Source organism: Pseudorasbora parva, chromosome 16 (assembly GCF_024679245.1).
Source record: "Pseudorasbora parva isolate DD20220531a chromosome 16, ASM2467924v1, whole genome shotgun sequence".
Lineage (NCBI taxonomy): Eukaryota > Metazoa > Chordata > Actinopteri > Cypriniformes > Gobionidae > Pseudorasbora > Pseudorasbora parva.
In genome coordinates this window covers 25301296-25327185 of record NC_090187.1, presented here as the reverse complement: position 1 = coordinate 25327185, position 25890 = coordinate 25301296, and the positions used below count along the sequence as shown (strand labels likewise).

At 36.7% G+C, this 25890-nt stretch overlaps 2 protein-coding genes across 3 annotated transcripts in view; one reads left to right on the top strand and one right to left on the bottom strand.

Moving 5' to 3' along the window:
• vwf (von Willebrand factor) overlaps positions 1 to 3463 on the bottom strand; it is a 52075-nt gene extending 48612 nt beyond the window's left edge. Inside the window, exons 1-5 of the mRNA XM_067420038.1 lie at positions 3342 to 3463; positions 2830 to 2893; positions 2028 to 2174; positions 1786 to 1888; positions 1052 to 1260 (exon numbers count right to left, since the gene is read on the bottom strand). Of these exons, the coding sequence (XP_067276139.1) occupies positions 1052 to 1260; positions 1786 to 1888; positions 2028 to 2174; positions 2830 to 2893 (523 nt within the window). The 5' untranslated portion in view covers positions 3342 to 3463. The remainder of the gene's footprint in view (positions 1 to 1051; positions 1261 to 1785; positions 1889 to 2027; positions 2175 to 2829; positions 2894 to 3341) is intronic.
• Positions 3464 to 5749: 2286 nt separating this feature from the next.
• Positions 5750 to 23994, top strand: cd9a (CD9 molecule a). Of its 2 annotated transcripts, none has more exons than XM_067420036.1 (8): positions 5750 to 6186; positions 16632 to 16734; positions 16808 to 16905; positions 17000 to 17074; positions 17159 to 17260; positions 17504 to 17593; positions 22636 to 22719; positions 23479 to 23994. In XM_067420036.1, exons 1-8 carry the CDS (start codon positions 6118 to 6120, stop codon positions 23542 to 23544), a joined length of 687 nt encoding a protein of 228 aa, XP_067276137.1. In that variant the 5' UTR covers positions 5750 to 6117; the 3' UTR covers positions 23545 to 23994. The 2 variants fall into 2 exon arrangements, with proteins under 2 accessions (XP_067276137.1, XP_067276138.1); XM_067420037.1 differs by lacking the exon at positions 5750 to 6186 and adding an exon at positions 10104 to 10304.
• The last annotated feature ends 1896 nt before the right edge of the window (positions 23995 to 25890 follow it).

Genomic DNA, 25890 nt, shown 5'->3' with positions numbered 1-25890 from the left:
AGCCGTGCTCAAAGTGGGCGGGTACACAGAACAGGTGTTGCGCCGAATTCCAACCCCCACCAAATTGTTACTCCCCTGGTATTGGTAGGTTTAGGGTTAGTTGTTGGGGAGGGGTCAGGAATATGGGTGGGGTTAGGATTAGGCAATCAGGGGTGCGTTTCCCAATACCATAGTGGCTAACTAAGTTAGCAACTTTGTTGGCTGCAATCCAATTTCCCATTGCCAACCAACTAAGGTGCTAACAGGTTAGCAACTATGGTGTGGAGAAACGCACCCTTAGGTAGTGATTTCAACGAGGGGGTAATGATTTGGCATGGGGTCGAAATTCGGCACAACACTGCACTTCTCACATCTTTGCAGAGGTGTGCCGAATTATGACCCCTGTCAGATTATTACCCCCAAGTATAGGTAGGTTTATGATTAGCTGTGGGGCTGTAGTTAGTATTAGGGGTGGGGTTAAAATTATGCAATACAGTACTGACTTCAACAAAGGGGGAAATACTTTAAAGGGGTCGAAATTATGCACAACACTGGTACTTTACCATTCAGATTCAAAGTATGCAGTGCAAGCAAGCAGGGCCATCATCAGTAGCAGGCCGGAAAGTGTTGACGAACCTTTTTTTTCAATGCCAACTAACCGTCAATCAAAATATACTTTTTATTTGAGATGGAATATGACCAGAACATATACAAACATGTTAACTTTCAGCTCTGTGGACACAAACAGTTTCCCAGGCTTTCTGTTGAACTCATGTGATAGACTTATCTTCTAAATTTATAAGTGCTGATAAGTGCACCATCATCTACAAAAGCTGTAATATGGACTGATGAAAGGACACAAACACTCTTTCTAAAGGCCCAAACATACACAAGCAAAACTCTGAAGAATTTTTGAACTTTCGAATGTTTTGTCTTCTGGATGAATACTGACGCCACCTATTTCCCCAGCTCGTATTAATCAGCATCCTGTCCGCTGCTTTTAAAACATAGTCTTACCGAAAGAGAGTTTGAGAGGTATGTTGTTGTGTTCATGCCTGCATTTGTGTCGCACCTTCTTGTGCGGTGTACTCATCCTCCACCAAAAAATTGTAGTTTCCACACAGGCCGCATGTACGGTTGCTGTGACGCTTGCCAAGCGTTAGTTGAATGTTATGCGAGGGGTCTATACGGATGGAGAACCCGAACTCTTCACTCCATAGTCGAATGTACCCCAGCTCAAATCCTGCGAACACAGAGCTCGATGCATATGGCAATGGGAGCCTAGAGGGGAAAAAATATATTGTTTTTCAAAGTTGTTTATAAGATTATTAGTGTATTTGTTACAAGAATTTCAGTCTTTCTACTAAAAGTAAAAAAAAAAAAATGTTTAATTGTAATTTCTTTGTAATTATTTGTAAAATTTAATCAAAATTGTTTGTAAGCAAATCCTACACTACACTTTCAGTGAAGAATCTTTTTTTCATATTCCGATTTTCAAAAAAATTGTAAATTTAGTTAATCCAGCAGAATCTTATGGGATTCTATTTAGGATTGATTCCATTGAAATTTCATTAGAAAGCCATAAGCATTTTCTTTTATATTTTGACCAAATTTTCACATGCCATAGAAGAACCAGTTTTTGGTTCCCCAAAGAAACCTTTCAATGAACTGTTCTTAAAAAGAAACATTTTGTTAGTTTGAGGAACATCTCAATAATCTAAAGAAACGTTTTCCACTATAAAGAACTATAAATGCCAATAAAGAGCCTTTGTTTTTTTAAGAGTGTAGGAAATGTACAGTTTGTACCTCTCTGCTCCTTGTGACAGCGTTCCATGAACAGAGAGGTGAAGCTCAAAGAAGTCTCCCAGAAACAAAGTCACTCCTTTCCTCTTTCCATGAGAGAAATCAGCTAGAAGTAAACACACAGACACAAGGCGGCATTTTATCATCTTGACATTGTATAAACTTTGCCATAGCTTGTTTAATTCATGAAAAACTCTGTGTCTCTCTGTGTGTGTGTGTGTGTGTGGGGGGGGGGGGGGGGTTACCCAGTATGGAGAAGCTTCTGTGTTGGCAGTCTCCCGCCAGCATGTAGCTGCAGTCTCCAGAGAACTCATAAATCACACCGTCAAATGTATGTATATGCTGCCGGCTAAACAGACTACAGCGACCAGATCCCTCGACAGACACAAAACCTACAGAACAAAGAGAGTAAGAGAGTTAAACGCTTGCACGCTAGCTTTTAATCAAAGTGGCATTTACCATTCAAAGGTTTGGAGTCTGTGAGATTTTTAATGTTTTTGAAGGAACCAAAGCTGTTTATTTGATTAAATATACAGTAAAAACAGTAATAATGTGAAATTTTGTATATTTTTATATATGAAGAGATGCAAAAGCCCCTAAATCCGTCTGATGTTTTTCTTTAAAATAAGGATTTTTGTCAGAGCATTCACTTATCCATAACTCATTTTTGACACCGAAGTGGCTTTTAGAGGCTTTTGCATCTGAAATATATATATATATATATATATATATATATATATATATATATATATATATATATATATAAAATGTTATTTATTCCCATGGCGCAAAGCTGAATTTCCAGCATTAATGCTCCCGTCTTCAGTTTCTAATATGCTGATTTACTGTTCATGAAACATTTCTTTTTAAACAGTATTTTGGTTAATTTTATTTTACTGAAACCATGAAGTCTTAACTGTTACTTTTGATCTATTTAATGCATCCTTGTTGGATAAATGTATTAATTTATTTTAAAAAAAAATCAAACCAACATACAGGAGGAAATGCTAACAGGTACAATCGCACACAAAAATGCTCAACTCTAACCTGAAACATTTAAGACGATAACCCAAAGGATTCTGCTCCATCCTTTCCAACTGCACGGCTCCATCTGATCAAAGAAAAAGAAGAAATCATGAAAGACATGTCCTCAACCACCATAGAAAGCACACAGTAGGTAATGCATTACAATACCCCTTTTTTAAACTGTCCATCAACAATAGTGAGCACATGAGGGTTACATTTAATGGACAAATAGTGGCATAAGTTCAGCTGGAAGTGAGAAACAAAGCAGTCATCTCTGAGCCCCTACAAATCTGTCAGAGAGTTTTAGACAAGTCCACATAGATGGCACAGAAAGAATGCTATTATTCTTAAGCATTAACTTAGAATGGGGGGAAAAATAGTGTAATAGCCTATTCATAAACATGCATGCATAAAACATTACCTTAAAACACAATATAAACTGTTTCAGACTCGCTTATACAAGGATTTGCAATAATCAGACACATTGTAACAAATATTCAGGAAAAATATTTATATTCATTAGCACCTGTTACCTTTGACCTCTGACCTCTACCCAGCTGTAGGCTCCCAGCAACAGGTTCTCTGAAGCGCTTTGCTGTTCAATGTCTAACCTTCCCAGTGTCTCACAATTTTGAAGACATGACTGGAACCCAGTCTAGATGGGAACAACCGTTTTATAAGAACGAAAGAGGGAGGGATGGTGTGATTTCCGTTTTCAAACTCATTAAGAGTGGACAATAGGAGGAAGTCTGGGCATTAGAAAAACTGAAGGATTAGTCTGGCAGTGAAGACAGATAAGACAAACCAACAGAGGACATTAGTGCCAAGCCAAACAGCACACACACGCACACAAGCCGCAGCATGCAGCGAGTTCACAGCCTCTACGATATAACTCGTCTCTGACACTGATGGATTAACTGTTGGAAAAACCTCACGAACAACAGCATATTCAGAGCATGTTAACATGAACTCCATGCATCATTAATATACTGTTCCTTTCCGGCTACCTTTCTTTATTGACCCCTAATTCGCTGCCAAAAACATGGAGAAAACAACATTGCTTCAGGACCCACAATGTACATTACATTTGACATTAGGGTTAGCTAATGTCTTTCCCCACGTAAGAACTCCGTTCATCTTCAGAACACAGTTTAAGATATGTTATATTAATATTTAGTCCGACAGCGTATTTAAGCGTATGCACACTATACTGTCCATGTCCAGAAAGGGAATAAAAACATAATCAAAGTAGTCCATATGTGCCATCAGTTAGTTGATTAGAATCTCTTGAAGCATCGAAAATACATTTTGGTCCAAAAATAACAAAAACTACGACTTTATTCAGCATTGTCTTCTCTTCCGCGTTTGTTTTCAAACCTCAAATAAAGATTCAAACGGTTATGAATCAGCGCATTGATTCATGATTCGGATCGCCAATGTCACGTGATTTGAATCAAATGAATCAATGAATGAATGCTTCAAGAGATTCTAATTAACATATGCTCTTGGACTAAATATTAAATATCTTAAACTGTGTTCCGATGATGAACGGATGTCTTACGGGTGTGGAACGACATTAGGGTGAGTCATTAATGATATAAATTTCATTTTTGGGTGAACTAATCCTTTAAGTGGCAACCCAACACAGTGCTGAAAAAGTCAAACTAAGGTAAACAAATACCATATAAGCAGAACAAGAAGCTAATAAAATGGACTGAATTGGAAACTTCAGAAACAAAAACAAAAGTTTGATTTACTTGTGAACCCAAGTTTTGTTATTTTGCCAATGCAACAGTTTTTATTTTCATTTATTTTTTTACTTTATTTAGTAGCCTATATCATGAAACTTGGCCATGCAGGTATCTGTGTAATTTTGCTAGCTTAACCCAAGTGAAAGGTTGAATTTGTGGCAAAATACAAAGTGAATGGATGCTTGTGTTTTTTACATAAATAAAAAGCTCAAAGGCATTATACTTATCTTACTCCATCAGATACACAGATGTGTGTGGATGCATGCAATTTTACTGATGCAACACTTTATTATGAATTCATGTGTGTGGGAATTGAGTTAATGAAAGCTGCTGGTGCGCCACATATTAGAATTGTATCCTTAGGCTATATTAAAGCCAGAATTTATGTGCATAAACTAAGAAATATATTTCTCAGGGTTATTTATGCACTTACCTTTCTGACTAAGCTGCAGTCTGTGGCCCAATGAGAAATTTCACGCGGTTCACACTTACAAATTATCAGTAAAAAAGTATGTGTATTTACTATTTTGGGCTCCAAGCTCAGAATTTGGCCCAAACCCAGAGTACTCCCTGTGTATCTCAGTAATCAAGCGAGTGTGAGGAGACGGGGTGGCGGAGGGATGCAGAGGAACATAGACGAGTCAGCTGTGTGTAGGACTCCTCTTGTACAGGCAATTTAAACATGTTCCTTCCTAACTTTGTAAATAAAACATAATTTAAACGTTCATGGTGGTTAAATATTATTACAATTATAAATAGGCTATATATATATATATAAAATTTGTCACTTTTCTTATTTTTACTATAATTAGCCGGTTTCTGCGTTGAGAAGAATAGGTGAAGAATATGCAGGATCTAATCTGAAATGTTGCTGTAATGCTATTTTGTAATGTTTTTATTTTTATTTTTTAAAGATCATTTCAGAATAATTTTATACTGAAAGAGAACTGTTTTTCCGTATAGAATTAAATTAATTATAAAAAAAATATTTTATAATATTTCACTTACACAAAGGGAGCAGGTCCTATTAACACCCGCATATGTTAAGATAAGACATGAACGTTCACATGATATGTTATGCAACTCTAAAATGCCTGAGAACAAATCAATGATCAGTGGAAGAACCTCTGGGCTCTGCTCTGACTGGGTGACGTCATTCCATCATGACGTAATTCGCAAAGAATAAGGACCGCGGGGATGCTGCGATAAAAAAAAAGAGATAAACCCCAACGAGCATAATTAAATAAAGCGTATGTACGATCTTCCATTTCCCTCCAAAAATAGCAACTGGGTCGATGCAAAAAGTGGTTGACCTTTGGCACGTTCGATTTTGCCATACAGCAAACGATTGCAAAGTTGATCCTTGACAGGAGGAATGAGACCGTGAGTTTGTGTCTGTCCTGAGTTGTTCGTGCGCGCGCTCCATTCACTCAGTCCCTACGCGCACTTAAAGTCACACAGCCGCACGCGCGAGCCGCCTGCGAGACACTGGGACACGGACGCTGCTCGCGTGATCTTTACTCTTTCATTCAGTATTGTGTGAGGACGGACTGCTGTGATGGCGGCGTTGACCGGGGGAGAAATGTGCGTCAAGTATCTGATGTTCGCCTTCAATTTCATATTCTGGGTGAGTGAGCGAGCGTGCGTTTAATGATTAATGTGTGCAGAGGTTGGCTTGCGTGCGGGACGTTGTTTTATTATAACTCGCGGTTTTCCCTTAAATATTCAGTGATAAATGCGTGTGCACAGCGTAGCCTACCTTTTAGATTCCTAGTTAGTTTAGACTGTAATTAATGACGTAGAAATGTCCGTGTGAATCCATGCAACGAGATTGCACCCATTTGGCTGACCTAATTGTAAGATTTTCAGCTCTAATTTCAGGACCATGGTAGTGCAGTTAAAATACTGCGTGTTTGTGAGAGATTCAGTGTGTGTGTGTGTGTGTGTGTGTGTGTAGCGGGACAAGCGCTGAATTTTGAGTGTTTCCTTTGACTCCTCTCTGTTCGTGTGTCAGCTGTTCTCTCTCACGGCTATACAGGTGCATTCTTGCTGGTACTGTCCGATTCGTGAACATCGTTCATTTGAACTGATTCCTTGTAATGGCTCTTTCGAATCGATTCGCCGAGCGTTTCTGATCGAGCTGTTCGAATTTGCATAAAAATCTTATTTCTTAGTCTATTTTCTCTCTCTCTCTCTCTCTCTCTCTCTCTCTCTCTCTCTCTCTCTCTCTCTCTCTCTCTCTCTCTCTCTCTCTCTCTCTCTCTCTCTCTCTCATATGTATATGTATATATATATATATATATATATATATATATATATATATATATATATATATATATACACACTCACTCCGAGAGTACCGTGTAACGTTACTCTCATGGAGTATTGATTGGGCCTAAATCCAATTTTTGTGTGACTGCTGCACTTTAATGTTTAATCGGGTATGCCCGTTTAAACATCCTGTTTCATAATCTATTTTTTTAATAATTTCATACATAATCAAAAAGATTGGAGCTTTTTTGTATTCACATCTAAAAAATGTTTTATAATTTTGCACCAGTATAAAAATGGATGCAAAGAGAGACTATTTACTCTCACTCTGGAGTCCTGCAAACAGATCAAAGTTTTGATGTTTTCACGGTGTTCCACATGTTATGGGGAAGCAGACCTACAAATAGTTGCCTATTCACATTAAAGATAGGGTAGGCAATTTTCAGAGCGGCTAATAGCAAGTTGCATGAATGCACACAGAGTTTGCAAAGTATCACAAGAAGACGCCGGTTAAACTAACGTCTCAAAGCACACACATTACTACAATAATAATAATAATAATAATGTAAACAACTTAAACAGCACTGACCTGTATCACCTGACTGCTGCAGGTTGACGTTGATAGGTTTTGCTACTGGTAATGGCAAAATGAGGCTTCCTAAACCACTGAGACCTCGCAGCCCATTGCTTCACCAAAAGGTTCGTTACCTGAAGCTTCATTAATCAGTACTTAATAGTGCTAGCAATCATGAGCCAATAACTTATAGCAGATAATTTGTTCATTGCCTGGGTATACAATATAATATTTATCTTTCTCTGTCTGACTTTACTAGCACAAAGACAACTGTCAGACACACTGTTAATTATTTATTTATTTATATCATAGACCGTAAAAAAATATGGACGACTCGACATCATCCGTTTCCGCTTGCCATATTTGAAGCTTTCAGGCGGGAGTGCACGGCGCTGACATCTTGGGACCGAGTCTGCGCAGTAGCGATTTCGGGACCGGAGTTGCGCAGTAGAGCGCAGGAAGTAGAGCAGGAAGGACAGCTGCGAAATCAAAAGCCCGCCCACACTCTCGCAGATGCAGAACAATTAATTATGTTGGTGTGAAATAAACAGTTATGGAAATGTAGAAATTAAAGCTAAAGCTCCAATCTGCTCCCAAAAATTCTGAAAAAAGTCCGTTAGTGCCTCAGTGACAACTTCACTCAGAGAAGCCGTCAGTCTCAGCTGTCAATCATGACGTCACACCCCCTGTTTTTAAAGCATCAGATAACTAACTAAAACTAAACTTATTTTAAAAACGAACACTTGAAATGAAATCATCGTGATGATAACTGCCTTCAATGACATAAACTAACTTTGGGGGGGAAATATTTGAAGTGTAATTTTATTATTTAGTTTGCCTCGCGTCCATTAGAAAACACAGAGGGGCGGCTATACTGGGACCGGTCACCGGGGGAAAAAAATTAACTACTTCCACTGACGATATAGATTTAGACCACTTAATTTAGTGATTGCTTTCAGGATGTGCAGAGATTTTCAACCAGCATAACAAAAATGTTTTTGGAACAAATCACCTACCCTGCCCTAAAACAAAATCACCCTTAATGTAGTGATGGGTTCATTGAAGTGAACCATTCACTAAATGAGTCACTAATTCTTCAACGTTTGTGAACCCTGAGCCGTATGGTGTGTGCGTGTGTGTATCCAGCCCCGAGGGTTTATGTGAGCACGCGCCCTAGATTGTCTTTAATCTGCGGGCCTATTTATAGAGTATGATAATCTCATGGACAAACTCACTGTAAACTGCATTTGTTGCTCTATGTAAATATTACTTAATATCTGCATTATTTAACACCTCTACAGTGGGTGATATGACTAAATTCTTATTTCATGATAACTACATATTTATCTCAATATGGTTAATTTGTGTTTTTATCTCATTTGTTATTAAAAATAAGATAAAAAATAAGCAAATTACAAACGATAGGACAAATACAATATAACAATAATAATTAAACAAATTTTGTTTTTCAGGTACAATAGGTTTATTTAACATGTAGAATTAGTACAGAAATGTAATGATCAAATGCAAAAATAAAATGTTGAAAAATAAGTTATGTTTTTTTTTATTCACATTAATGACTCGGAGCAGCAGGTATATAGCAAGTCTAAGCTCCAGGGGTAATGAAAATATTTATCTTGAATTCTGGAAACTAGCATGTATAAACCTTAATTAAACATTTTAACAATCAATTCAAAAATGAATTTATACTATTATAAATATAATATTATGCTGTAGCGACATTGGACCAGCGTTTTGGAAGATGGATGGATGATTCAGCTGCGTCTCTGGCCGTTGAGTGTACATTGAGTGCACTCAATAACCAGAGGTGTCAAAAGTACTCGCATTCATTACTCAAGTGGAAGTATAGATACTAGGGTTTAAAAATACTTCTGTAGAAGTTGAAGTATCAACTCAAGGTTTTTACTTAATTAAAAGTGTAAAAGTACTGGTTTCAAAACTACTTAAAGTATAAAAGTAAAAGTAATGTAAGGAAAAAAAATGCCATTAAAGACAAAAGCTTAGGCCACACCACAGGGGCCTGTAGTGCACTACCCCACCTCCTCAAAAAAACATTTTTCTAAAGGCCATAATGACTATAATGTTATATTCAAATGTTAATGTTGAAAAATTTGGGAGGCACTGGCTACCTGTTTCAGCCGCATATATACCCATTGAAAATGAATGCATTTTAGTACAATGGAAATATACCATTATGTGTACTTTCCTTTTTTTTGTACACGCTACAAATTGTGAATAAAAAAGGAATACAATAATTTACAAATCTCATAAACTTATAATTTTATTCACAATAGAACATAGATAACATATTAATTGGCCCAGTTTGGATTTTATGAGAGCTTCCCAACTTTTCTGAAATTGGGTTTGTAGTATCATTTGTACTTAATTTAATTTAAGGTAATTTTTATTCAGAATTATTATTAAAAAAATATTGGCAATGGTTATTTAAAATTCACAGTAAAAAAAAATAGGCTTCTTTTTTAATAATAATAAAAATTAAAAAAAACATTTATTTTGTTTTTGGGGTGAAATATCACCCAAGAAAACTTAGAACTGAATGCAGTGGTAACTGACACCTGGAAGTACTGAGAGCACAACACACACACTCACATACTACCTGTAAGCTCCTCCCACCGATGCATGGTGTATTGCACAACACAGACATTTTTCAGTTTCAGTTTTGTCAAACAAAGGGAGGAAGTGTGCAACGGACAAACAACACGTCTGTTTGCAAAGTCCTTAGAAGCTTGTGCAGGTGGACACATAGACACTGCTAACAGTCTGTTGCCCTGTTCAGCTTGGAAAGAATCAAAATGGGGGTTGATGGATGTCCAAAATGTATAAAATACGCCATGTTTATCTTGAACTCTGTGTTCTGGGTAGGTGCACTTTCATATTTGTGTGTGGTTGTGTAAAAAAAGCAGCAGCATTTATTTGTGAAAGTTAGTGTTGTGTTTTTATGTACAGTTTGTGTGTGGAAAGGGGTTAGAGTGAAGTGGGGTTGCTTTAAGGGTGTTTAGCTAAGCGTTGGCCTGGAGATTTGGAACAGATAGTCTTTCGAACAAAAGATCTGGGGCAAAGAAAATAAACCAAAAGAGTAGGACATGAACTCTGAAACATGAAACCATTAGATTAATCTTAGTGAGCAGGACTAGAGATAAAAATAAGTCACATGATAGGAACATGGCAAACGTCTGTGATATTTCACAACAGGCAGCATATTTTTAAAAGCAGTATTAGTAGTAGTATGTAGTATGTTGTAGTAGTATAAGTAGTAGTAGTACTAAGTTTTTTTATGCCCGTAGGAAGAGTAAGTTTGTAGCATATTCAAACAGACATTTAAAACAAATAAATAATAATAATCAATACTAGAAGAAGAATTTTAATATGTTATTGCTTGGGGGATACAAAAAAACCTGTTTTTCATGCTTCGCAGAACACAATACCAACAGCCAGATGGCAGTAATTCGAATATCTCGTTCACAATGATGTTAGCTTCATTCAGCACTCTCTTTGTGTATACTCTCTACTTGCTAACCAAAATCCCAACAGTTGCTTGTCATTGTTACTACTTTTCTTAAAGGGGTGATGAATTGAGAAATCAACTTTCCCTTGAGCTTTTGACATATAAAAGGTCATGGTAATTTAAGAATATCCTCTAAGTTTCAGAGCTGAAAACTTCATTGTTAGGCCGGAGACACATTGCAAGCGTGGCGTTTCTGTTGCGTGTCATCCGCGAGGCGGCTGCGTGGCGTTTTCTCTGTCTTTGCACACCAGAAGCGTGTCTGATGTGGCGCTGCTGCTGCTATTAATGTACAGGGAAGCCCTATACTTAATGTTAAATATAAATATATTGCCTATTGATACAGCAAAGACAACGTCAGCATTAGCCTATTGACCGTACATATCTATGGTATTGCCGGCAAAATAGGCTACATAATATTTCGTTATGTATTGACAGGTTTAATATTTCAAAATCGATAATTAATTTGTTTTTTATTATTACAATTAGGCCTATATCTGCATTTATGTTATCCTACAGACTTTCAAACATGAAAATGTCATTTATTCGTGTCAAAATGGCATATAAACATCTTTTCATATTCTATTTTGCCTGGAAACGCTTCCAACATGCTTGCATGTCGCGTGAATAAAAGGCGTCTCTTCTATTTGAAGCACAGGTTTTCCACGCGGCTCGAACTGCGCGTGGGACGCAGGCAGTATGCAAGCTCTAACCGGTTAACATGGGAGCCTAACTAAAAACGGACACGCCATGCAGCCGAGACGCTCACGACACGTTTGCAGTGTGTCCCCGGCCTTAGTCAAAGAAAAGCTGTTTTAGACATCAGGCTAAGCAAACGGTCCTATGCTTCATACTTACATCATTGCACGACGAAAAACCGCCTCTACAGTGCGTCTAATCCAGTATCCTTGCTGGATAATATTAATAAACATGCAGAGGAAGATAGCAAGATGTTGCGCTATTCCTGTTTGTGGAAGAACACAGTCACTGCATAAGCTTCCTTCGGATCCTAATATTAGGAATGTGTGGTTAAACTTTATTTTTAATGAAGTTCCAGCTCACGTGGGGAAGACATGTTCACTTCAGTTCACTGCGGAATCGTTTGTAAACAAATCTCTAGTTGATGCTGGATTTGGATCTGACAGGAATGGTGCAACACACTTATGTGAGTAAAACGTGTTTTTATATGTGATAGTATTGCATTGTTATAGATTGTTTTGCTTATCTGTTCATGTCTAACTGAACATACCTTTAGCACGCTGGACTCAGACACGTATGGGCCAGGGCTCGCAAAGCCCGGCAGGCCGATGAATCTCATTATATTCCGTTCTTGTTCTGCTATTCTCTCTCTCAAGTTGACATCTGAAGGGTGGCGCGTGCACGCACGTGTATGTGTGCGTGCGGTTCTCGCTTATATCGCCCGTTCTTGCGGGCTATGTGTAATATAAAAATAATAGTCCAATCAATCGCGGGTGAATTACAAATAAATCATTGTGTTTGTTGATAAAGACGTTTACGAGCCCTGTGATCGAGAGAATCATTCCGGTTGCCACTTCTCCCTCTATCTCTCCTCTCCCTGAACAGAAAGGGGAGCTTAAGCTCATTTAATATGCAAATCTTATCCAATCCTAGCCGTGGGCGTTTACTTCCAAGTCTCCAGTGCGGCACGCCCATCAAAACCCAGCGTTTTGGAGAGAGCCTCAAAACCAGTGTAGAAAATAGCAATAAAAAAGTAATAAAATTACTTTTACTAGTTATGATGTTTTTGAATGTAAAAACCACACGACACATCATTAGTTGACCTCAGACAACAGTATAAAAAAATTAAAAAAACAGTTCATGACACCTTTAACGGTGCACTAAGTAATATTGAAAGCTAGTGGATGAAATGGGTACTGCAGTTCAAATTCAGAATATTGGAGAGGGTTGTTTTTTTGGCCCCCATCCTCCTCAGACTTGATGCTCACTCGGGTTGCCAGATTAAGAACGTTAAGCCCTCCCCTTGAATGCAGATCATAGACAGTAAAAGAAATGGACACAGCGACAAAGTGAAATCTGAATCACATTGTTTAAATGTTTTGTCCCGTTGCTTTTGGCTCACTATGGGCTTCTCCCCATTCTTCTCCCTTGACTTTATCGGACTTTGTCTCCACGTCCCCCATTGCCTGCGAGCGTCTCCTCCTGTCTGTACGGTAATTTCTCAACTGTGCGACAGAGTCACGTTGGTTATGACGCAATCGTTAGCCTATTATAACAAAAACAGCTTCTACAGGGCGATAGTGTAAGCTAAGGTAATGGAGCCTTTTATACATTGTCGTGTTTCTTTAGAAATAAACAATGGACATATGGAATCCATAAACGCCTTAGATGTAAAGTTATCACTGTCAAAGTGACGCAAAAATGAATGGGAGTCAATGGGATGCTAACAGCAGGTGATGGCTTGGTTAGCAATGGCCGCCCCTGTGGGTGGTACGCTTTCCGGGTGCTAGATTAAGCCTAGTTCAGACAGTACGATTTTCAATCTCGTCGGGTCACTGCTCTTTTCACACTGCATGACTATCTGGGGTATCATTCAGTCACTGCTGTGTTCACACTGACCGATGGTTTGGCAACAGAGGAGTTCACACTGCATGACTGAACAAGAGGAAGAATCGCTGACAACTCTCTCTCTCTCTCTGGTGCGCAAACTACGTTTCCCAACTACACGTGTGATGTGACAAGTAAACAACACGAGACCACATGTGCGTCAGACCGAAGTTCTCACGCGAGACTTGCAATTGTTATTAAAAATGAAAAACTGCACAACGTTTGCTTTAAATTGTATGTGCCCTTATTTGTGGAGAAAAAGAAAAAAATGTGCTGCTGCTGCGGCTGGATGTGCAAATGTTTGGGCTTTGTTTCTGTTCTGATAGAATTGTAAATATATTAAAATACTGATATTCTGGTCTATAACTCCTCCCTGAACCTCCCGCTGCCCTGTATCTCACGCTCTCATTGGCTGTAGGTCATCGCTGATGTAATTTTTCAGTCAGAACACATTTCACACAGCAGCCTTTACACAAACTGTAAATTGAGTTGATTAATCCACGTTTTAATATGCTCCCATTCATAGAGATTTTTACATGGATGCCGAGGCTGTTTAGGTCTGGTAGAATCTACGTTCTACGATCCACAATGTTTTCTGCCAATTGGCAACACGGGGTGTCAATACTATTGGGTAAATTGTCAGTGGGTTGGATCACACAGACCAAAACAAAAACAAACAAGGACAAGGAACACGCATTTCAAAGTAGAATAACTGGCTGTAGTATTGTTTTTCAGAGAAACATATGAACTTAGCATGTTTCCTGAATATCAAACATATTATGGTATTTTTATGTTTTGGTATAGTGAAAAAATTACATACAGCACCTTTAATGATTTCGTCTAAGTCTCTGAAGCATTACCATACCAGCAACTCCCACAGTATGTCATAACACTTTTAATAAAAGTCAAGCCCCATAAAACATCAAAAGCAGTCTGCTGTGGACATTAAAATACAATAATTTATTTTAGAAATGATTTATGATTTGTGGTGCCCTTGAACGCATTTTAAGCTGGCCTGACATTATTAAGCTGCAGTCATTTTAGGTCAAGTGAACAGATGTTGAAAATGATCACAAGTTAAAAATACTGCTAATATTTTTTTGGTAAAAGAAGGAAGCAAGCAGTTTTTTTTATTTTTTTTATGTGACAGGTAAATGTAGCCCTGAGTAGGAAGTAAAAACAGCAACTGAAAAACATGCACACTGTATATGACACAAGATCTGCTAAGGGGTAATTAAATGTAAAAAATAATCTTTTATTGGAAAATTAAACACCATTTGATCAAACTGTGATAATTGCTATTGAAGATGGTGATCAAACTACATTTTATAAAAATCACTTGTTTAAGTTTAAAATATATATTACATCAGCATATGAGTCACATTGGACGACTACAAGTACTTATCACAAGATAAAAATAATAATAATAATTTAACAGTTCATCTAGTGCCAAACTTGTGAAAGAAAGATCAGTCAACAATGTCGGAATGAGAATAGGTGATGTCTGATTGCCTGGAACTCACCGGGGTCTGAAGTGAGACATTTAATTTGGGACATTCCCACATCCAATATCATCTGGAACGCAGCATTATTTTACGGAATAATGTTTGTGTTGTGGCTTAAATAAATTGCATATTACTCAGAGACATGTCTGGCTTCTTAAAATTTTTACTTTTAGCTGTCGCAAATTTGTTATCTTTTGAAAATCAAGTAAGATATTTTACCAGGAAAGGATTTTTTATGCACAAAGTTGTTTTTATTGTCTGTACTTTTAGCTAAAAAATAGTTTATATTTAAAAACATTTAAATTCAAATCCTGTTGTAGTAATAGTGAAAAATCACTTTTCAAAACGCTTGCTCCATTAGCAGATTTTGACTCATATCGCATCTCATGTCTAACAGATTGGTAGAACTTCTGCCAGTTTTATTTGGATTCTGTCATGAAATTTTGCTTGCTGGTGTGATCTGTACAATCTCAGATCAGATAAAACGATGGATAGTCTGTGCTATTGAGTTTTACTAAGCTAGTACACATTAGTAAACTGGTAGACATTATTACATTATTTTTGCACCTCCAGTTTCTGTTGTTTTGTCCTCTATGATGAATCAAGCAAAGTGGGCAAGATTGGACTGGTTAATACTGCCAGTTCAACCCTGCTAGTATAAAAATAGCCATGCATTTTAACAGAAATGTACATTTTTGCAAGCTAAATATGAATACAAAATATTTGATTGTTAGTTTTATTTTTGTTTACTTTATAATTGATATATTACGTTTATCATTTAGTATGTTTAATAATTCCAATGTTATTTATTTTGATTGTTTTTGCAAGCCATCTATAAATCTTTTTTTAATTTATAATTTATGTAATAATTTTTTTATAAATTGTATATTTCTTAATTGATTTTAATTTAATTTTACTTACATTTTTGCAATGGACAGTTACTAGTGAAAGGTACTAGGTAATCAGCCAGGATGTAATTTTACCTTGGCAGTAATTATCCTCATGGCGAATGAATGGGAATGTTAACAGATGGCTTTTCAATCACCTTGATTTAAGCCAACAACCTTTCTGAGATCATTTAGCACCATACAGTACTTGTGGTGTTTGAGCTGTTTCTTTATATTGTTAAAGGAATCTTTTGATAGAGCTGTTGGTGTGTATTTTAGTCAGTCTGTAGGCATTTAATTTTTAGTGAAATGCCAGAGTGAATCAGGGTGAATTACATTTTAATTTACCCTGATTCACCCTGGAATTTCACTAAAATTATGATCCAAGTTATTCAACTAAATATACAAATAAAAGTAATTAATTAGGTCTTATTTAATTTTATAAACTATAATACTGATCTGCCAACATTATCACTACATGATAAATTAAAATAAGCTGATAACATCACTGTTTTCTCCAGAACGACTGTACAGCCAAATCTAATTTTGTTGCAATATTGTCCTGTTTAACACTGTGAAGCTGCTTTGAAACAATTGTCATTGTAAAAGCGCTATATAAATAAAGTTGAATGATTGATTGATTGATTGATTGATTGAATTATTCACAAGTCTTTGACCTGAATGTCTTTTTTGGTTTCATTGCAGATTGCAGGCACAGGCGTCTTGGCTATTGGACTTTGGCTGAGGCTTGATCCCAAGACTAAAAGCTTGTTTGAAGGAGAGAACTCGCCTTATGTCTTCTACACAGGTCAGTAGTTGTCTTTTAACATGCCTGCTGCATATGAAGATCAACTGATAAAAGCGAAGTGTGTGTTTTGTAGGTGTGTACATCTTAATTGCGGCCGGTGCGCTGATGATGGTTGTGGGTTTTTTTGGATGCTGCGGTGCCATCCAGGAATCCCCGTGCATGCTGGGATTGGTAATTCCCACATTGTGCATCTTTTCTTCTCAAATATCAATTAGTATTATTATGAGGTGATCAACTTTAATGTTTGAATGTGTTTTTCCTGTAGTTCTTCTTCTTTCTTTTGGTCATATTTGCGGTTGAGGTGGCTGCTGGAATTTGGGGCTTTTCCAACCAGACAAAGGTGGCTGTCCCAAACGCTCAGTGCACGCATACCCAAACACACAGACAGTGCTCCAAATTTATGTTAATATCTTTGTGGCCATAGGTTACTGAAGATATAACAAATTTCTACAGAGAAACATACAAAAATTATCAAGACACCAAACAGGAAGCTCTGAAAAAAACCCTCCATCTCATCCAGCATGGGGTAAGATATCTTCCCTTTCTCCTTATTTCTCAGAGATATTTCACATAATTGCGACTTGTGAACACCAACTGCTATTTCTGTAGCGCTCATCATAACAACCTGGGAGATGTAAACATCCTCAGAAAGCGCTTGCTGTTTTTATGTGCTGTATGCATCAGATGGCACCTCGCACACTAATTATTCTTAGCTTGTGGATTTTGAAGCCTTACTCATTTGAGATGACATCTGTTCCTCATCTCTCAGCTGAACTGCTGTGGACCGTCAGGAAACATCCCGGATGTTCTTGAAGAAACCTGCCCCAGAAAGGAGGGGCTTGATGTTCTCATTACAAAGGTAACAGTTTACAGATCCTAATTTATTATAACTTCTATATAGACACAACTGATAACTTAGTTTTTAACTGATTAATTGGACAAATCCATGTAAGTATAAAATGCAGAACTAAATGAAAATGCCTAAATGTTAGATATACGGAAATAAAAGGATAAATAAAAATAAAAATACCGTAAATGTATATAGAAACAAAAATGCATAAATTACCACATTTTAGTATTTACACAGTCATATTTACAGATAAGAGTACTGCAATAGTCAAAATTAAAGTGTCTAAATATTTGTCAGTGGTATTTGTATACTATTATAGTATTTTTAATAATCTAAATCGGCTTTTATAGTCATATATTCATAGTCATGCTTTTTGTATTAGGGCGCACTCCCTAGGGGCAAAGGGCCCTATTGCTTTCCCAAGGTTATTTTTTTTACTTTTTTTTATTTAACCTTACGGGCACTTTTGGATTGTAGGAGGGGCTCAGTAGCGGCTAGTTTTACCTACAATTGACAAACTCTGTAGTTGTTTTAACAACTACTCCAAAGGGCTTGATACGATTCACACCAAACTTTTTTCAGCATAATGCCAGTATATTGATTTGCGATTACAGGAATTGGATATCTTGAACAGTGTTGCCATGGTGAGGGATTAAAGGAATGACAAAAAGGGAAACTGGAAGAGTCTCATATCTTCTAAATAATAAATTATACAATTAATTAAAATACAAGAGTAATTTTACACTCTTGATGGTTTGGAGCTTAACCTTTTCATTGCTGTGTGCTTTGGCCTGCATTAAAGGGTTAGTTCACCCAAAAATGAAAATTAGCCCATGATTTCCTCGCCCTCAAGTCATCCTTGGTGTATTGTGTATATGACATTCTTTTTCTATCAATTTGAATAATAAAATAGTCATACAACCAGTTTATTTGTAGTGCACTGACAACATTGTTTTATGTCATTTAGTTTAAAAATAAGGTTAATGAAAATATAAAAAGGTCTTAATATAAATTTTCTGGCTTACACAATTTTGACAAATGATAATTTCACACTCATTTGACATTGACCTATGTGGCTGAGAACGGTGTTTTCAGACACAATGACTCTCTTACTGTATTGCTTTCAGGGGCCTTGCTAGACCCCTTTTACTGGGGCACGTGCCCCAGTATAAATCTGCTGTACCCCAGTAAAATCTCAAGCTTGAATTTTAACATTTTTTATACTTGTCATTGTCAATGTATTTAGATTTGATCTGTATGCAACGTAACCAAATCAACGCAGTTTAACAGAAAACCGAAAACAAACACAATGTAGGCTACACTGCAGTGCACACACTAGTTAGTTATTAAAAACATAATGTAAAGTGTTTATCTAGGTGTCAGCTATGATGCACACCTTTTACATTTTTGATATTTATTAAAATAAACTGTTAAATCGTGTAAATATAGTGGTTTTCTCTTAGAATATTTATGCTCTTAAAGGGTTACTTCAGCGATTAGCATATGGCTTTGTATCAGTAGAAACCCTGGAGTATATTCAAATGATTGTGCTTTCCCCCCTCATATCCCCCTGAGACAAGAGATTTATGCATTTTATTTCTGGAAAAATTCCTCCTATGATGCAAATTGACGATTTTTGCATCATAGGAGGAATGTTTCCCCAAAGGCTAAAGACTACAGCCAGCAGAGGGAGCCATTACCGCATGTTTTTAATCTGCGCATGGGGGATGGGAGATAACACTCAGCTTGCAGGGAGAGCTCAGCTCAGCTACAGGCACTAATTTAAACGGAGCTATGGTGAGCAATGTAAGTGTTTTAACTTCTCAAATTAATTTCTATGAAAGTTAAGCTTGCAAAGGCATGAACTGAAACGCGCCAGACTGAACTCGCGTTGTGAATGTATGCCGCGAGTGTAGTCGCGATTACCTCAGCTCTCATCACTCGTGCAGTTAGTGCTCAGTGCTGTCTGTGAGACTCGCGCGATGACTCACTCATTATATTGAACAGGCACGTTCAGTTTTTAATTGTAGTGTCTTCTCTAACTCAGTCGCAGTAATCAAGTTGGTGGCGTTGGGAATGGCCTCACAGGGCAGCGATGCATTCTGGGAATTGTAGTCTTTCATCCCCATGGGACAAAAATAAATTTTCTGTCTTTTCTCAGTCTAGAAGACACGAAATTCAAAAATAATTTCACATTTCTACTGCATTGATGAGCCAGTTTAAATACAGATTCATCTTCCCAGCGCTGAAGTACCCCTTTAATTTTAGTTGTTGTCATAAAATGACTGGTTTCTTGATATGTTGTAATTGTAAATTCTTGAAAAATATTTAATTAGTCATTATTATCATTGTGCAATGTAAGTTAGAAGAATGCAAATCTGCAAGAAAGTTCTCCTCAGTTGTATTATTTCCATATACAGTATGCTGAAAATGTAAAGTATCAGAGTTTAACATACATTTATTTATCGGTGGCGCTCTGCCACAATATCAACACTGACTGCCACAAATTGATATCAGAGCTCGATAAGGTTTTGTGTCCTCATCAAATAGAATGTCTGTTTGCGCTGTACAAAGAGAAGTGCGCGATCAGCTCCGCATCTCAGTTAACCAATATCATCCAACTGCGGCCACAAATGGGCGTCATCGTGCTGGTGGGGGTTACCGTTTTTTGCAGACTGGAACGCCCCTTTTCTTCACCTCTTCTGCTGAACTGCTGGCTGTCAACATCCGGATTAATACGTTCAACATTCGCTAGTTAGTTTTTCCTCAAACAGAAGCTTCAAAATAAGATCTAGCATCTTGCGACATGACATCATGACTTTGCGTAAACATACATGCCACTTCCTAAAGCCAAGTGGCGTGCTATCTGTGCACATTTTGAGCTATCCGCGTGTATGTCTACGCCGTGTGATTCCACGTAAATCTACGCCTAAACTAACCATTGTGTGTGTGTGTGTGTGTGTGTGTGTGTGTGCGTGTGTACACACAATGTAAATGGATTTATAAACGTACTAAATTATGTTTTTTGAAAATGTAAAAATGCAATTTCATATCTGCACAGTTGTCCATTACTGCATTTTACTGGATTTGTAATGAGCGTTTGTAAACATATTTTCCACCAAAATAAATGCTCAAATGCAGTTTACATTAAAATAAAAACTCACTCATTTATTTCCAGTGCATTCATTTTACAATATATTGCTATTACTCTCATAGGATTTATATTATTATTATTATTATATCTATTATGGAGTGTAAGAGTCCCTTTAAAGTTGAGGTTCAAGTCAAAAAAGTTTAGACTTTTTTTTGCTCAATTTGCACACTGAATATACGTGAATATACGTTCGAGCTCTGAATTTTGAACTCTTAAAGTGCACCAAATTAATGAATTTAACATTAAAATGCACAAAACTTTTCCTCCAGGGGGGCATGCCCCCGAACCCCCCCTAAAGGGACAGAGGTCCACCCACAGTTTCACTAAATCCTATGGGAAATACTGAGTATGTAGAAAATACTTAGATCAATATTTTTTAGAAATAGGCCTATTAATATCTCTACATGTTTACATCCCCCAGTACTTGTTTCAGTGTACAAATATTGGGTTAAGCAAAAGACACCGTGTATAGTGCATTGTGTGGCACACTTTTTGCTTTCAAAAAAAAAAAAAATAATGAGGGGCCTGTGCCCCGGTAGAGCTTTATGACTAGCAACGCCCCTGTTTTGGATGTATATTAGACATGATCAAAATCACTTGTGTCATGGTTTAGATGTTATTTTATTTATTTTTTGTTGTTTAAAATGTTGAATATTCTGGCACAACTAACTGGTACACTGTCTCCAACTGATCATTTGATCTCACACTGCCTCTATGTGTGTGAGAGAGTCAAGTTTACACTCTTGATAGTTTAGATCTTAACCCTTTCTTTGCTGTGTGGTTATGCTTGCATTACAGAATATGGAATCTCTTAAGACTTACCATCTATCAGTTTTAATGGCAAACTAAAGGCATAGAACCAGTTAATTTGTAGGTTACTGGCAACATTTTTCTATAATTAGTTTATTAATAAGGTTAAGAAAAGCTGCAAATTATAACTTCACTCATTTTAAGTGACCCATGACATCCTATAACCTGAAATTCATCTAATTTTAAATGATCTCATGGATTTAGATATTGTTAATGAGTTTAATAATTTGTTAACAATAACAACGATATTTACCAAAGCTTAGACACGAAACTGAATTAATTTTAAATTGGTAGATTTACTACTTTGGTAGACACATCTACAGGTTTTAGATTCTTTTATGCAGCAAGTATGATTGTGGAGTGCATTTCAGCAGCTTAGCTCAGATTTAATGCACTGGAAATGTTTCTAACCTGAGGGACCCTGTTTGCGGCTCAGCTTGAATGAGTCAGTGAAACACTTTCCTCTGCCAGCAGAAGGTCAAGTAAGAGGTCATCAAAGCATAGTAGTCACCATTCAGAATATTGAGAAGGGTTTAAGAAGTTCAAGTAAAGATAGATATCAAGGATAAATATACAACATTAAAGGGTTAGTTCACCCAATAATGAAAATTCTGTCGTTAATTACTCACCCTCATGTCGTTTGCCACCGTAAGACCTCCGTTCATCTTCGGAACACAAATGAAGATATCTTTGTTGTAATCCAATGGCTCAGAAACTTTGTTTTTGAATTCGGCCCATCACTATATAAGTCGTTATTTTGTTTTTTTGCTATTCTCGTCACTTCATAAAATGATTGTAGAGCCACTGTAGTGAGATGGGCTTTGTAACAACGTCTTTAGTTCCTTTTATGGGTCTTGAGAGAGGAAATGACATTGGTGTCAATGAAGGCCTTTCTGAGCCATCGGATTTCAACAAAAATATCTTCATTTGTGTTCCGAAGATGAACGTGGGGTCTTATGAGTGTCGAACTACATTAGGGTGAGTAATTAATGAGAGAAATGTAATATTTGGGTGAACTAACCCTTTAATAAATGATAAATCCATTCTACCTTTTGCACCTATTACAAATCTAATTTTTTATGTTCAGAGCTGCCCTGATGCCATCGATGAAGTTTTCAACTCCAAACTTCATATTATTGGAGGAGTTGGAATCGGCATTGGAGTGATCATGGTAAATTTTATTTAGTTCTCTGTGTTGTTTTATTTTTTTTAAACTTGTTCAGCATTTTGTCCTCTTAGAAAATCTACAATTTATAACTGTGGTGTATATCTTTACCAGCTTGATTTTAATATTATATCAAATAAAAAATGCATTATTTTGTATATATATATATATATATATATATATATATATATATATATATATATATATATATATATATATATATATATATATATATATATATATATATAAATTATTTGTATTTTTTAAAAATGCTGTTCTTTTGAACTTCTGGGTTTTGAATCCGGGTTTCCGCAAAGATATTAACTATCTTTAGATAATAATAATAATTTCTCAAGGATTGTTTGACACTGAAGACTGGACTAATGATGATAAATTCAGCTTTAACACCACAGGAAAAAATTACATTTTAATACATTTAAGTAGAAAAAATCTTATTTTAAATTGTAATAAGATTTCACATTTTTTACAGTGTTTTTGATCAAATAAATGCAGCCTTGGTGAGCAAAAGAGATTTCTTTCAAAAACATTTTTAAAAAATCATACTGACCCCAAAGTTCTGAATAGGTGTGTGTTTGCATTTCCTTTTGGTAATGTGAATAGTAAAATTACACACTGCAGATTTAAATGGAGAAAAAGTATATGTTTCTTAGTACCATGATTATAATTTGATCATGATGTTTTTTGAAAACACTGTTACGTACACATGTATGTCTCATTGAAGGAATTTTTTCTCTGTGTGCACAGATCTTCGGCATGATCTTCAGTATGATGTTGTGCTGTGCCATCCGGAAAACCCGGGAGATTGTGTGAGGGTCTCGTTGCTTGGGAAACTGCCAGTATATTTGTGTTGCATGATGTCTATCACAAAGCACTGTCTTGAACATGACCTCATCAGCTAAGAGCCAGATAGATCACAGCGTCAAGCACACAATCTGTACACGTCTCTGATTGACTGGAATTCACTCTTTTTTCCTTAGTGCAGCTGTATCACTGGTTCAGTCACGAGTAATGAGAAGGGTTGGTTTAGCATTCCAAGCCCATTTGAAAAGGCCTTTTATTAAGTCTGACTTTTTATATTTTTTTATCGTTCATAATAGATTTTAAAGATTAACCATTGTTTGCTTTATTGTACTTGCAGTAATGCTTGATATTAATTGTTCTGAACTTTTGTAATGTTTTGTTTTTGATTTGTGAATAGGGTCGATTGATTTTACCCACACTGGTGCATATGGCTCAAATAAAAGCCAAATTATTCATGAATTTTGTAGTGAGATTTTGTTGTTGTTGGCGTATCCAGGATGAAGTTTGTTTGTATGGATCTGTTACATAACAGCGATCAGTGTTTCACTCAACAGGCTGATAAGAGTCCATGTGAACTGGGGGGATGGCCAAAACAAACTTCATCCAGTTTCCCATAATCACAGCATTGACTCATGGTCACTCCATTATGTGACCTTCTACAAACTCTGTTTCCTCAATCTTGTTTGTATCATTTTCTAATTCTGTTCCCCTCTTCCCACCATTCCTGTTTGCCTTACTTAGTCTCAATTAGGCAGAAATTTGGCAAAACCACAATAGAGCCAAGTTTGTACTTTGAAGAAAAAAAAAGTTGTATAATTATAAACGTTACCTCTATCTCTTGACTTTGATTGCCTGTAATGTGTTTCTCAAACACAACACTGACAACACTGTGAAAAAAAAAGTTTATCTGCATAATAAGTGACACTATGACTCACCAACAAACCCAAACAGATCAAGCCAACAAAGAGATCAGAGAGTTTGAAATCATATTACAGCACGCAGAGGCACACCCACCAAAAAAACATTTCCTTGAATTTGATCAAAGTCTCTCATAAAAATCTATGTGTATCTAGTATTCAATCACTTGAATCCATAAAGACATTTTAACTAAATTAGACCTTTTAATGATCTTTTGCTGGGTTCGTCACATTATCCTGACTGGTAATATGAGAGCGGACACGGCTGCCAGGGATGCGCTTAACCTGGAAATATCTGACTGTTAAATACCACCTTCTTACTTCTTCTTCAGACCATAATGAGTGGCAGAATGAATGGGATGAATAAAAAAATAAATAACCTCTATGTAATAAAAACCCAGTATAAATAGAAGTGTCTTCCATAGTCTGTAACTTGTTTTTGGTTAAAAATGATCCAAATTCAACTTTTGAGCAAGTACATAACCAGCCAGTGTTCAAAACTATTCTGTCAATAATTACTTACCCTAATTTCGTTCGACACCCGTAAGACCTCCGTTCATCTTCGGAACACAAATGAAGATATCTTTGTTGAAATCCGATGGCTCAGAAAGACCTTCATTGACACCAATGTCATTTCCTCTCTCAAGACCCATAAAAGGCACTAAAGACGTCGTTACAAAGCCCATCTTACTACAGTGGCTCTACGATCATTTTATGAAGCAAATAAAATAGTCTTTTTGTGCAAAAAAACAACGAAATAACGACATATAGTGATGGGCCGATTTCAAAATAAAGTTTAGAACGGTTATGAATCAGTGATTCGGATCGCCAATGTCACGTGACTTCAGCAGTTTGACACGCGATCCGAATCATGAATCGGCTGATTCATAACCGTTCGAAACAGTTTTGAAATCGGCCCATCACTATATAAGTCGTTATTTCATTGTTTTTTTGCGAACAAAAACTATTTTATTCGCTTCATAAAATTATTGTAGAGCCAAGTGAGATGGGCTTTGTAACGGCGTCTTTAGTGCCTTTTATGGGTCTTGAGAGAGGAAATGGCATTGATGTCAATGAAGGCTTGTCTGAGCCATCAGATTTCAACAAAGATATCTTCTGTTTGGTTTCTGAAGATGAACGGAGGTCTAACGGGTGTTGAACGACATTAGGGAATTTTCATTTTTGGGTGAATTAACCCTTGAATTACTGTATACACACCAGTACGTGACTGACAGCAAACCGTTACTGCACACACTCCTCAAAACAGTAACGTTAGATTCATCCCCGCTGAGGAGCTGTGCCGATTCACAACTCATTTATAGATGATAATTCCGCTGCAATTGCAGATTTTAAACAGAGATGGTGAAAAAGAGGTAAAACTTACAGACTGCAGATTTAAAAACAAGACATGACCAACCAAGTCTTCACTAGGTGCCGA